The sequence below is a fragment of the Trachinotus anak genome, unplaced genomic scaffold (assembly GCF_046630095.1).
Source record: "Trachinotus anak isolate AG129_WGS33_773 ecotype Australia unplaced genomic scaffold, CSIRO_AGI_Tana_v1 ptg000023l, whole genome shotgun sequence".
Classification (NCBI taxonomy): Eukaryota; Metazoa; Chordata; class Actinopteri; order Carangiformes; family Carangidae; genus Trachinotus; species Trachinotus anak.
This window is the reverse complement of record NW_027273874.1, coordinates 9,867,662-9,880,973: the sequence shown is the minus strand read 5'-3', so window position 1 is coordinate 9,880,973 and position 13,312 is coordinate 9,867,662. Positions and strand designations below refer to the sequence as shown.

Below are 13,312 nucleotides of genomic sequence, written 5' to 3'. Positions count from 1 at the left end.
CTGACTCATATCTCAGCCTTATTCCCATGTCACTCTGCGTGTTTGTGGTTCTTGGAAAAAGAAGCAGAGTGAGACACCGTGTTTTGCGCTACGATCGCATCTGCTCTGTTTCTCGTTGTTTTATACGAAGTTTTCTTTAAAACCAGGAGGGAAGAGAGAGAAGGAGAGGAGCGCTCTGACGGGCTGTGACCTGGTGTTTTACATGGACGGAGCAGAAGATGGCGGCGCTCTCCGTCAAACGGCCGCGTTCAGCTGCTGAACCCACGAAGAAGAGCAGGGGCCCGCGGTGTAAACAAACACTGTGTCTCAGCGGCTTAAATGTGGATTAAACAAGAAGATGGAGACTTTCAGCGGACGAGGACTGGACAGGATCCGCTCTGTGGTAACTCATTCACACCGGCTCACAGTCAGATGGTCTCTAGATCAGCGCCAGGGCCAGTTAGCCGCCAGCTAGCTCCCAGTTAGCATCCGGTTTCAGTAAAGTCTCACTGGTTTAAGTTAAAATGAAAATGAGGTGATGAATGAATGAATGAATGATGTTAGCAGGTGAGAGGGTGATGAGCCGCACGGTGCGTTTAACGGTTTGTAACCTGCTGATGATGAAAATATAATTATATTTATACAATCATTGTAAACCTTGTAGAATAAAGCTCAAGAATAAAAAGACAGTAAAGGTAACGTTAGAATAAATAATGAATTAAAACAGAAATATGGGATATAATGATTGGGAATGAAATCCTATCTAATAAGGTGGTTAACAGGTGAATAAGAACCTGGCAGTGTCAGATCACTCAGTAATGAAGATAATTATCAGCTGCATGAATATTGCAGCCTTATTACATGAAGGTGAAGAATCCTGGGACTGTCGAGCTGCATGTCTTCAGGGTCATGGGAGGAGCTCATTGTCCCAGGCAGAGGCTTATGGCTGTTCTCAATGAAGCTAGTTACACATCTGTTAAAGGGGTGTAGGGGTGTTCATGCACATTCACTGGACTTCTCTGTATCTGTGCAGCAGTGAAAGGCGTCTTTGTTTCCTTTGTCTCTGTCTCTCAGGTCTTGCTGGCGGTCGTGGTCTTGTCCTGGTCTTATGTGATCTACGCCAGCAGGATTGCAGCTCATTGGCTGCTGGAGAAGAGGACCGCCGCCCTCCAGCAGGACTGACAGCACCCTGGAGTCAGTACAGGTCAGTGTTTGTGCACAAACTGGACACAGAGCCATGTTTTGACAAGAGCCACTGTTCATTATCCTGCTGCTGTGTGAGCTTTGGAGCCTGGTTTGAACCTGTGGCACCTGAACGCCACTGGAGGTCACTGTGTCCGAGGATGAGGACTCTGTCTCCAGCAGTCAGATCTGGTCCCTGAGCTGGAAGCCTGGGATTCCCACAGCCAGGTCTCTTTAGCACCATTTCCCCAAGTGAAGGAACAGTTGTGTCATTCTGCTGTGAATTAGGTTGTTTTTCAAACTTGACTCTCAATTCCAGGTTTTGACTTGTGAAACCAGTTAATACCAGAAAAACCAGCTGAAGTAAGAATTAGGGAACACTTTGTTAGTTTCTTTAGTTGTAAACACAAACCAAATATCACAACTACCCTGATTTTATTTTTTATGGCGCCTCAATGTGGTAAAAATGAAGTTACCTCCCACGTATTTTGGCTACTTTACCAATTTGACAATTTTTTATTTAGCACTAAAATGACTGAAGGAATCTTAGCTTCTGTTATTTCTTAGATATTGACCTCTCTCTCTCTCTCTCTCTCTCTCTCCCTCTCTCTCTCCCTCTCTCTCTCTCTCTCTCCCTCTCTCTCTCTCACCCTCTCTCTCTCTCTCTCTCTCTCTCTCTCTCTCCCTCCCCCCCTCCCTCCCCCTGGTTTCAGCTGCTGGACCATTTAAACCTGCTACAGACCTGTAGAGACCGGTCTCACTCACCTCAGGAGTTGAGGAGAAAACTGCTTCTGAATGGAAACTGATTTGGGAACAACACAAACAACCTTTGTTAAAAACTGTGGGAGAATAACGTCCAAGTACCTGCGCAAAGACACGAGAGTCTGCTGTGCAGGATGATGTCGAGACAGGAAACGTCTCCAAACACTGAAAGGATGTCCAGCAGCACTTCAACACCACAACACCTCACCCAGGCTTCTCAGTGTAATAAGAGTCCAAGAGGCCTCCATGATATTTCTTGAACCTGTAACATGCTACTGCACTAAATCAGTCCGTCCTTTCTTTTCCAGTATTTGCTGACTTCTTATGGAAGAATAATTAGTCACTCAACCAGAAAACGATCTGCAGAACATCTCACAATGAAAATAATCCTCAGTTGCATCCATGAAATCCACATGTAGTCAAATATGCTCCAGTAAAGTGATAAATGGCTTAAGTGTAAAATATCTTTGTTGGGATGTTATTTTAGTCCCAGTGTTGCTGGGGGCTGTTGGGTTTTTACTTTACATTTATGTAAAACTGCGTATTCATCACAATGTAAAGTGACTGAGACGAGAGGAAATAATGTAAGATTTCTAAAAACAAAAGTAAATATTCAGACAAAACATTTATGAATGATAAGTAATAACAATTGACAGAGTTTAATTCAATTTAACTCATTTTCACTCTGTTTTTTTATATACATGTTACCATGGTTACAGAATAAACGTGCCTGTTATACAATCAGCTGGTGTTTGATCATGTTGATCATGTTGAACTGATGATCAGCTGGTTCAGAGAGCGGCCCGTCCTGGTGTGACTGTGTTGGACTGACAGGTTCAGTGTGGTGGTGAACGGGCTCGGTCACTGCAGCCGAGGCTCCACTCTCACACGGATCCATCAGGGTTTATAACGAGCATCAACACTGTGAAGAACAGGCTCAGTCACCGTCGTGCAATATTCAGTATGAAGCCACAGGCTGCAGCTGGTTAGCCTAGCTTAGCATAAACAGAGGGAAACAGCTAGCATGGCTCTGTCTGGGACAAGCTGCCTGTTTTATCTCGTGTTTAATCTGAACAAACAGGTTTTACAGTTTCAGTACTGGACGTGAGCCAGGCTGAACCTTCCCCGTGTCCAGGGTTTCTGCTGCGGTAGAGCGATATCAGCCCTTCCTCTCCTTTATGAAGCCAGAAATCTGTTTTCTGTTCCAACACAAGGAGAAACACTCGTTCTGTAACGTGTGGAGTTTTGTATTTGTGTTTAGATCTGATGTATTTGTCTGGATCTGTTGTCACGTTGATAGTGAACGTGGTTTCAGTTCTGTCAGCTGATCAGTGAGAGCTGTGGTCATTTCCAGGCTCATGTTAGATTCAATTTAAACAAAACAATCTGAATGGAGACACACACCAGCTCACTGTGAGAGTGTGTGTGTGTGGTCGACTGATGTATTCAGTAACTAAAAGCTCTGAAACACACACACACAGAGTCTTGTTTCATAACGATGTGTTTGATGTGTGTGTCCTCAGATATGTAAATGCTCTCAATAGAATGGGTGAGTGAGAGAGAGGGCGAGCGAGGTAAAGATAGAATGAGAGAGGAGAGAGAGAGGAGAGGCTCTTTAGGTGAATACTCATTCTATTAACAAAACACTTCAAACACACACACACACACACACACGTTCTCTGTCATCTGTAATTAAAAACCAGGCTGTCGTCCTCTTGCTGTGTTTGGGGCCCCGGGGCCTCTTCTTCTCAGGGTGGAGGTGGTCTCCAGATAAAAACAATCCAGGCTGGTTTAGAAAATTCTGAGAAAAGTTGAACAGGAACGAATAATTGAACCCTGATGTTGGGTTTTGAGCCTAAAGCGACAGGATAAACGTTCAGGATGAATCTGTTTCGTTCGTTAAAGTCTGACACTGATGAGCCTCTGAAGTGTCCAAACGATGAATGAAAATAAACAGTGATGAGGACGCACAATGTGTAGAAATAGTTCTGTATTGTTCATACAATATTGTACGAATGTTGAACTAGAAATGCTTCATTTTCAGGTTCATGAAACAGCTGATTTCATTTTAAACTCCAGGTCGGACACACCTGAGCCCAGTGTGTGTGGTGGGTATGAAGAGCTGCCTTTAGCAGCTGTGGTCGTATTCAAACCTCTTATGCAGATGAGACTGAGTGAAACACTCTCTCTCGCTCTCTCTCTCTCGCTCAGCTGCAGTTCTCTCCTGTCTATTAATCACATACAAATATGCTGAGATAAAAAATCTACTTTCTGATCTTTTTAAAGAAACTACGGAAGCCCAAAGGCAACACAGTTCTTTAAATGTTTTCAGATTCATTATTTTATTTCACGCTTAAAAGCTACTAAACACCAAACTGTGTCATTTAATCACTGCTAAATATCATCTATAACATCAGCTGGAAAATCTTCATCTCTACACTCGTCTTCCTCCTCTTCTCTTCTCTCTCAGGTCTCCTCCTCCTCCTCTTCTTCCTCGCGTCCATCAGTAAACCCCCCCCACCCCCCCCCCACCCCCCACCCCCCCCTGTCTCTTCAAGTCATCCATCTGCTCAACACTGTGACATGAATATTTATACACCGCGCCCATGAAACCAACCATCAAAACCATCAAACTGATAATTGGAGGAAGTTTTCCTTATTTGTTATATTTGATCCATAAATAAAACAATGAGTCCAAATCCCCCTAAAGTTAAACCTTTACATTATTGAAGAACTGAAGAGATTCAGTTTCATTTTCTGTAAATCTACATCGCTCGCTGCTTAAAGTAAAAATTACAGGCTGAACTGAGTGTGGATCAACATAAACATCTCAGGAACTAACCAGTCTCCACAGAACGTTCACAGATAAAAGTAAAATAAGAGTCAGTGCTGAGTTATTTAGCTGATTCTTTTATTTACCATCATAATTGCTGTCAAATCTCATCAAAGACGATAGTTTGTTAATTAGTGAAACAGACTTTTAGAGACGTGAAGATGTAGTGATATTAATGTAACACGAATGATCAGTTTTACTCATTGTGTTCATCACAAACATGACACAACATCCATCCACACAGGAACAATAGTGTGTCGTTTTTTGTTTTTGCACATTTTAACACACAACACTAAGGTCGAATATAAAATCATTAATTTACTCACGTTCATGGAGCTTTGTTTACAACGCTGAGCGCAGGTTACGTTTGGAAACTGCTGGTGACGACAAACATGAAACAGGAAGTGGAAAGCGTCTTTCAGCTGAGCTGCTACGTCCACACTAATATGTTTTCATTTAAAACAGTGTTTTTAAATGAGTATGAAATGAATTTGACGCTGGTGTTGAACTGATGAATTAACACAAATCAAACAGATGCAGATCAGATGATTGAATAAACTGACTATTTACCAAAAAATAGGAAATTAGGAATAAAGGTAGCAAGTCAGCTTCAAATCAAGAGAAAATTTAGGGTGACAGTTGTTAACAGCTGTGAATTTGAGCTCACTAATATTAGTGAGATTCACAGACACTCGCTCAGTTATGATGACGGGTTCAGTGGATTCATTACAGACAATAAAATAGACAGATACATGAAACATTTAACAACTTTCTACATCCTGCAAACTTTGCAGACACTGGTGACAACTGAAGAGAGCAAATCAAATGATGAACTCAGAGTTGGGGGGTCAGGCCGGATCCAGGAGCAGATCGTCGTTCAGAAACCCCGGTATGGACGAATACAGCTCCCGTTCTTTCTCCATCTCTCTCTCTGTCTCCATGGTTACGTGTTTGGTCGTGTTGGTGTCTGGGCTGACGTCCTTGGAGACCAAAGACTTCTTCTTCCCTTCCAACCAGTAAGTTACCATGTCACCTTTTCCCTGGGGGGGCGAGACAGATCCAGAGTGTTACTGGGCAGCTCCCAGTGCTCCCAGTGGTCTGATGGAACTGACCTGTGGTGGGAGGCTCACCTTGACCTGCAGCATTCCTCTGCACTCCAGCATATAGCCACCGATCTCCTCCAGCAGGTAGAAGGCACTGGAGCTGCACTGGATCTTCAGGGCTGCAAAAACACAGACTTAGTTTGGGATGACTGGACAGATCATGTTTTACATCACTACCACTGGTTTCAGTTCACTTCCATGAAAGGATTATTAGATTTTAGTCTTGTTTGTTCGGACCACTTCAAGCATCCACGAAACATATATAATTCAAAATGGAAATATCACCAGGTGGCAATGACAAAAATTATTAGCCTGTACAGTAGGTAGAGCTGTTACCCAGGCTGGTGGACTCCATCCTGGATGCTGTGTTGACTGTGTCTCCAAACAGACAGTAACGAGGCATCTTCGTCCCTACAACGCCTGCAACCACCGGACCTGAAGAGCGAGAGAGAGAGAGAGAGAGAGGCATTAATGAAGGCAGTGTTTAATGTAAAATAGATTCAGTGACATATTTAGATTTGTGAAAAGCTTCCGACAGCCTCTGCGTGTACCGGAGTGAATCCCAGCCCGGATCTGCAGCTGTGTGTTGGGTTTGTGAGGGATCCTGAAGCTGCGACAGACGCCCACCAGGTCCAGAGCCATGCTGGCGATCTCTGAGGCGTGGAGGATCCCGTTCTCCTGGGGCACGCCGGACACCACCATGTCTACACAGCCACACACACAAAGACACAACCACAAACCCCACCTTCATCAACGTCTGTTGTTACTGTGTTTTATTTTCTGGAGGCTGCAGTTTGTCTGCCCTCTAACATTTTGCCCAGCCCAGTTTTATCTTTAAATATTACAAACTCTCTCTGTCTCCTAAAGTTAGTGAGGCAGTTGTGACTGAGCCAGTAATCGTGTGTGTCTGTCTTTGTGAGGACCAATCTGAGTTTTAGACTTTGCAAGTGAGGACATTTCTGGAAAGTGAGGACATTTTGGCCAATCCTCAATCTGGGACAGATCTTCAAAAGGCTGTTTGAGGGTTAATACTTGGTTTTATGGTTCAGGTTAGACTTGGATTCGGGTAAGGGGCTCGAGAGTACACTGATGTACAAATATGTATAAATGTGTGTGTCACTCACAGGCGTCTCCGATGGTTTCCACCTTGTAGACGTCATAGTTGTCGATGATGTCGTCAAATGTCGTGTAGAGTTTGTTGAGGAAATCCACGACCTGGTAAGGGGTGCTGGTGCTGGACAGCTGGGTAAAGCCCACGATATCACTGCACACACGAGGCATTCAGGGCCTTTAGTAAAATAAAGCACCAATACTAAAAACACTCCATCACAAGTAAAAGTCCTGCATTTAAAATCCTACATAAGTGAAAGTACAGAAGTTAAATCAGCTAAATGTAGTTAGAGTATTACAGGTAAAAGAAAATCAGCTGAAGTGACTGGGACATTATAATAAATTACATTATTAATCCTGAGTGAATTTTCTAAAATTTGTCTACTCTTTGATTTTCTTGTGTGTTTTTCTCTATTTTTAAAAGTTCCATATTTTACACTTTTCCTTTTATCTGAAGTGTTGATCTCCATCAGAAGATATATCTGTGGTTTTAAGAACCAAAAACCATCTCAGTGTAGTTTTACATCTCCTCTCTCAGGCTTCTCTCTGGAGCTCTAGTAACAACAGGTCAGTGATCTCGATCTGTCAGTCAGACAGTTGTTGGTTCTGTCTACCTGAAGAAGACAGTGGCACTGACGTAACTCTGAGCCTGTGATGGTTTTCCCTGGCGCAGGTCATCAGCTACTTGCTTAGGAAGCATACCTGCAATACAAACATGCAAATATGTTCATTTTGTTTTCATGAACCTTCATTTAACATGGAAATATCCTGAGATACACAATCTCTTTCTCAAGAGAGATCTGGCCAATTGGCAACATGGAGTACATATATATATATATATATATATATATATATATATATATATATAAAATCTGAATTTATGTGTATATTCGGTGTTATGCAGTTAAGTTTACTTCGTTATTGTGCAAATAAAAAAATGCATGAAAACAGGTGAATAGAAACACATTTTATGTCACACAACAAAAACTGATTCCAGCTGTTGTTTTGTGTATTTAGGTTAATTTTACTTGGTAAATGATAACTGCAGTTTGTGGAACACAGGGTGGAGATTGGTTAATTTAAACTGGGCGACAGTGAAGTATACGACATCATCTGCATAGAAATGAATCTTTGGTGGCTAAATCATCTTATGTTGCTGATTCAGCTTCAGAAACAGAAATTAATCAATGTGGTGCTCAAACTAGCATGATGAACAGTTGTGTGTGTGTGTGTGTGTGTGTGTGTGTGTGTCGTACTGTACAGCAGCCTGTCAGTTTTCTGTTTCTCATGCATCAGGTCTTGAGTCCGCTCAGCCACCAACACCTCCAGATGTTTACTGTACTTCTCCATCTGAAACAGAGAGTTGGACCTGACTATGATACTGAATTATGATTAATCTGATGTCTGGTACATGTTTGATGGAGGTTATTACCAGGTTCATCATCATGTCCACTGGGCTGACTTTGACAGGGTTGATTCGGTGAACAAATTTCCTGATTTGTTCAAAGGTGGGTCGGTGGGCGGGGTTATGAGAGCGACATCGCCGGATCAGCTATGGACACACACACGGGACAAAAGACAGCAGAAAAGGTAAGAGCTAGATTTCTTGCTCTGTCAGTCTGATATGAATTTGAGTTTCTCTTTGGACCCACCAAATTAGATTATTGTTGTTTCAATGAGTTTTATTTCAAAAATGAGGGTAAATAGGGTCGTCGTAACAGAAGGAAGCATACTTTCAAGAGAGGATAAAGGGTTTCAGAAATCTAATAATGTTTTCTGAGCAGAAACTATGTATGTGTCATCTCACAACCAGGTTTCAAACATCACCTCCCACAAAACGTATTCATCATGCTAGCTAATAATTTAGCATACAAACAAGACAAATTATAAAATTATAATTTACACTGTTGTATTATCCATCAAACAATCAGTCAGTCAGTCACATAATTTAATTTGTAGGACACCTTTCATGCAGGTTAATGCAAAAAAATAAAAACAGGATACAAAAAGATAAACAAAAATTAAATGATGGTTGGTTAAAGCAGATTAGACAGTGTGCACACACCTCTACGTAGTCAGCAGGACACGGGCAGGTGTTGTCGGCTTTACTGGAGATCAGTTCAGGTAGAGGAGGACACCAGGCACACTCCAGATTAGACTCCTCTGCCTGAGGAGTATTTATTTATTTATTTTAAAAACCATGAATGCAAACATAAAGAGGCAAATCACAATATACAGCTGGGACTTTGACTTTCTGTTAGACCATCAGGGTTACAGTGGAGTGACCAGACAGTGAACCAGTCAAATTGTGACTTACGGGGACGGGGTCGCTGCGTGTGGCTATCTCCAGCAGAATGATGGAATAACTGGGAAGATAAACAGAGGGGATTGAGTATACTCTGTAATCTGTGTGTTTATTTGTATTAAATCACATTATGGGGGCATATCTTGTTCAGACACTTTGTGGGGACATAAAACAGGTTCTCACATGGTAAGGCATTACATTTTCATGCATTTGGGATTTTAAGAGTAGGACTCCAAGGAATTAATGTAAGTGACTGCATAGTCCTCCTAAGTGACAAAAACAAGTTTATGTGTGATACCTAAACACGTCTCCAGCCAGTGTCGGCTCCATGTTGGAGTTATGAAACTCGGGCGGCATGTACACCTCCAAGAGTCTCTGCTGATAGGTGGAAAGAGGCTCCATCCCATCATCCCTGCGATACATCCTCAATCCGTAATCTGACAGGACGGAGTGCATGTCAGTCAAAATCAGGAAATAAAACTTTCCAGTCATGACCAGGATTTAAACTGCATTGTAGGCATAAGAAACACAGTCCTTAATGTCTGTGGAATTTTACTTATTTCAGGGTTGCTTGTTCTTTGTTACTGTGAGTAGTTTTAATGGTGAAGTTAGCCTAGTTTAGCTCAAAGGAGTCTGTGGGATCCAGGAACAACTGTGCTCAGAGAGAAAAACATCATAAAGTGTGAGGTTTACTGCTTCATGTAAGCTTTTAGACTTCTGATGTTAAATGTACTACAACATTAGATAATACGTCTAATAAACAGTAGAGTATTAGGTTTCACAGTTTTTGATTTTTACTCACTTTCACCAAAAATACCAAGATTTCATATAAAAAGCAGATTAAAAGATCAGTTTAAACTCAATTTTTTCAATTTTCTATGATTCCTTCAACATAAAGACACGCTGACTAAACACAGATACATTCTCTTGTTATTACCTGTTATTTTACAAACCCAGCGGTCATCTAGGACACAGTTTAGAGACTTGAGTCGACCATGACAGATCCTATGTTGGTGGAGATACGACATCCCTCTTGCGATGTCTGTGGCGAAGGAAAACCTGGCAGACACACACAGTCAGAATGTCTAAAACTGGAGGTTATTTATTTTTATTAACCTAATTAACTGGTGTGATTCTATTTCAGTTCTTTGTTATTAGTCCAAATCCTCATCCTCGTGTTATTGTATCTTGAATAGAACTTTGTGTGTTTAAGAGTTTACCTGAAGCCCCAGTTAAGAGGGATCTCATCGTTAAGAAGAACGTCGTTAAGGCTTCCTTTTGGACAGTACTCTGTAACTATGGCGATGTTTGGAGCCTCAACACACCCACCAATAAACTTACAGAGGTTGGGGTGATCGAGTTCCCTGAAGACAGAGCAAGACAGAGAACCAGATCCCAGATTTGCAATATGACAAGGTTGTAATAAATGGAGAAGGATAATGAGTCTGCTTGTGTGTGTGTTACCTGACTTGTTTGACTTCCTGTCTGATGGTTTTGGACAGAGAGAAAGTCTTTGTTTGAATCCTCTTGATGGCCACCGTCCTGCCGTCACTGGTGAAGAAAATTAGTTTTAATATATCCAAGCAATTTACCAGCCAGTTGTCTCCATCAACATTGTAGACTTTCCCTGCTGACCTGGGGGTATCATTCCCTATCATTCCCCAGGTTGAGATCAGTTGCATGCTACTCCCCATTTCTTTTTCCCTGCATACGCTGTCATTTCTATCATCTATCATCTATTTATTGGCATTTATTCAGGACAAAAACTTTTTTTTTCTTGTTGCTTGTTGCTACGATTATATCAAAACGAGTAGTGACAGCATAATGACTTTTAAACTGACAGACAGGTAGTCAAACAGGTTTCATACTATATCCCAGTGCAGGTGAACAGTATTTTTCGGGTCCCTGGTTGTCCCGTACATGAGCTGAGAGCAGTTATACAGCTTGTGTTACTGTCACTATTTCCCACCGGGACACTCATTATACTGCCCATGGTCATACAAGCTTCGTGATCTGCAGAAAGAAAGAAAGAAGGAAATAACAAGAGAGTAACTTCACTGCTGCCATGAAAATAAAGGTTTTCTAACAGCATTATATAATCATTTGGAATAACCACATCCAAGTGGCAAATGTCAATAAGAAAACTAAAACTTTTGTTTGATTCCTTCCTTTTGTTTCAGTTCATTCTTGACCTTTGGAATTGTAGTTTGAAGAAATAATCTCAATTGAAGAAGTCAGTGCTAATGAAGACAGTGAAATGTGGTGAAATGCTTGAAGTGGATTGTGAACGCCACTTGACCCAAGTCTCAGGCATCTTTTCACCAGTTTTACAATTGTTCCTAACAACGATTTAGATCCAACTAAACTAGGTCCAAGCAGTTCAAACTGGTTTGGTCTGGTCTGTTACAGTACCTTGTTTTATTGTAGAGAAGTCAATGATCCAGCTCTCGTCCCACAACAGCTTCTGTTTCTGGTACCTCAGCCACTACGCAAGACAGATTCTTTGATTGATGTTTATTGATTGATATTGAGCACTTGGTGAGGTTCTGTGTATCGGTTCATGTGAGTTCTTACCACAGCAGTCAGTATGACGCAGAGGCAGAGCAGGCTGAGTGGTAGGCCGATGGCCAGCTTGGTTGCCGGGGTCATAGGGCATTCACCACAGTCAGCTGGACAGGTGGAACAAAGCTCCGCCTCCTCACAAACACCATCCCCGCAAACTTATGGGGGAGGAAAGACGACTACATAGTTACTTGTTCATGTTTTCATTAACGTCAACACTATGTTTGAAGCAGAGAGACTCTGGAACAATGTAATTAGGGGAGGATGACCATTGATAGTCGCTGAAATCTCAGTCCCCTGTGGACTCTGACCTTTACCACACCAACATTCACAAGTGTGACCTACCGACAGCAGGCAGCACGGTGCTCTTGGCCTCCAGAGCAACCTGCATGCGTCCAACTCGTATGTGAGCGATGAGCGAGGTTAAACCAGCATGGACCAAAACCACCTGTAGGACAGAACCATGGGTTTAACAGGTACTCAATTACCAAGTCCTGAATTTAACATCAACCAAAGCCAGCTGGTTAGAGTTGAAGTTGGGAGTGTGTCTCTACAAAATCTTAAATTGGGTAATCTGTCAGCAGTTTGATGAGGGCCGTCTTATTAATTGGCATAAAGATTGATGATTGATTAGTCCGTTATTCTCTACCTTGAAAATCAAAGTTTGCAAATCTGCAAAGTTTGTAAAAAATAACTACAGCGCAAAAACCCCAGTCGTATCACAACTCTCCATATACACTATGACCAATCCCAGCTGTCAGATTGAGCAATAAAGTCATCCATACAAAGATACATCCGTCCATCCATTTTCTTCCATTTATCCAGGGTTGGGTAACGGTGGCAATGTCCCTCTTTCCAGCTCCTCTTGGGGGACCCGAAGTGTTCCCAGGCCAGATGGGATATGTCCAGCAAGTTCTAGGTCTACCCTGGGGTATTCTGGGTATTCTCCCAGTTGGACATGCCCAGAGAACCTCCAAAGGAAGCTGCCCAGGAGGCATCCTAATCTTTCAGTCACCGCCCAGAGCTCATGACTATAGGTGAGGGTTGGAACAAGGATCAGCTGAGCTCAGCTCCCTCTTCACCACTATTTACAAAGAGACAGATAAAATGAATTCACCTTGGCAGTCCAGTTGGTCTGGGTCATCTTGCCGGACGTAGAGATGGTGTGGGTGAAGATTTTTCCATCGTCAGGAATCCAGGGGCCACAAATGCTCTCTGATGTCTGAAAGTTAGTTTATTTAATGTTAATTGGTTTAATGTCTTTTTTAAAATGACGTTTACTTAAATTGTGGCACTTTGAAATAAATACCTGCTGATAAAAAATAAAGTGCATTTACTCCACTAGTGTTCTTCAGTACAGGCTAGAGGATCTGGTCCTTGAGAGACTTCAATCAATATTATCTGGATTTTCTGATTAACATTTTGTTTCAAGATGTAATATCACTAATATTTTATAATACCTGCTCATTATCTTTA

General features: G+C 42.0%; 1 protein-coding gene and 1 long non-coding RNA gene across 11 annotated transcripts in view; one reads left to right on the top strand and one right to left on the bottom strand.

Annotated features, from left to right (window-relative positions):
- The first annotated feature begins 72 nt into the window (after positions 1-72).
- Positions 73-2,667, top strand: LOC139606601 (uncharacterized). Its single transcript, XR_011684660.1, has 3 exons — positions 73-382; positions 1,054-1,183; positions 1,875-2,667. It is a non-coding gene; the product is annotated as an uncharacterized lncRNA (long non-coding RNA).
- A 2,146-nt stretch (positions 2,668-4,813) lies between these two features.
- LOC139606594 (atrial natriuretic peptide receptor 1-like) overlaps positions 4,814-13,312 on the bottom strand; it is a 15,699-nt gene continuing 7,200 nt past the window's right edge. For all 10 annotated transcript variants that reach the window (XM_071458850.1, XM_071458843.1, XM_071458851.1 and 7 more), the window contains 19 exons: positions 12,954-13,058; positions 12,182-12,284; positions 11,849-11,994; positions 11,687-11,759; positions 11,143-11,287; positions 10,739-10,825; positions 10,495-10,638; positions 10,212-10,333; positions 9,573-9,711; positions 9,287-9,335; positions 9,035-9,136; positions 8,402-8,521; positions 8,226-8,319; positions 7,584-7,671; positions 6,984-7,123; positions 6,411-6,563; positions 6,196-6,294; positions 5,887-5,978; positions 4,814-5,796 (listed from right to left, as the gene is read on the bottom strand). In XM_071458850.1, coding sequence (XP_071314951.1) covers positions 5,605-5,796; positions 5,887-5,978; positions 6,196-6,294; positions 6,411-6,563; positions 6,984-7,123; positions 7,584-7,671; positions 8,226-8,319; positions 8,402-8,521; positions 9,035-9,136; positions 9,287-9,335; positions 9,573-9,711; positions 10,212-10,333; positions 10,495-10,638; positions 10,739-10,825; positions 11,143-11,287; positions 11,687-11,759; positions 11,849-11,994; positions 12,182-12,284; positions 12,954-13,058 — 2,193 coding nt within the window. In that variant the 3' untranslated portion in view covers positions 4,814-5,604. The remainder of the gene's footprint in view (positions 5,797-5,886; positions 5,979-6,195; positions 6,295-6,410; positions 6,564-6,983; positions 7,124-7,583; positions 7,672-8,225; positions 8,320-8,401; positions 8,522-9,034; positions 9,137-9,286; positions 9,336-9,572; positions 9,712-10,211; positions 10,334-10,494; positions 10,639-10,738; positions 10,826-11,142; positions 11,288-11,686; positions 11,760-11,848; positions 11,995-12,181; positions 12,285-12,953; positions 13,059-13,312) is intronic.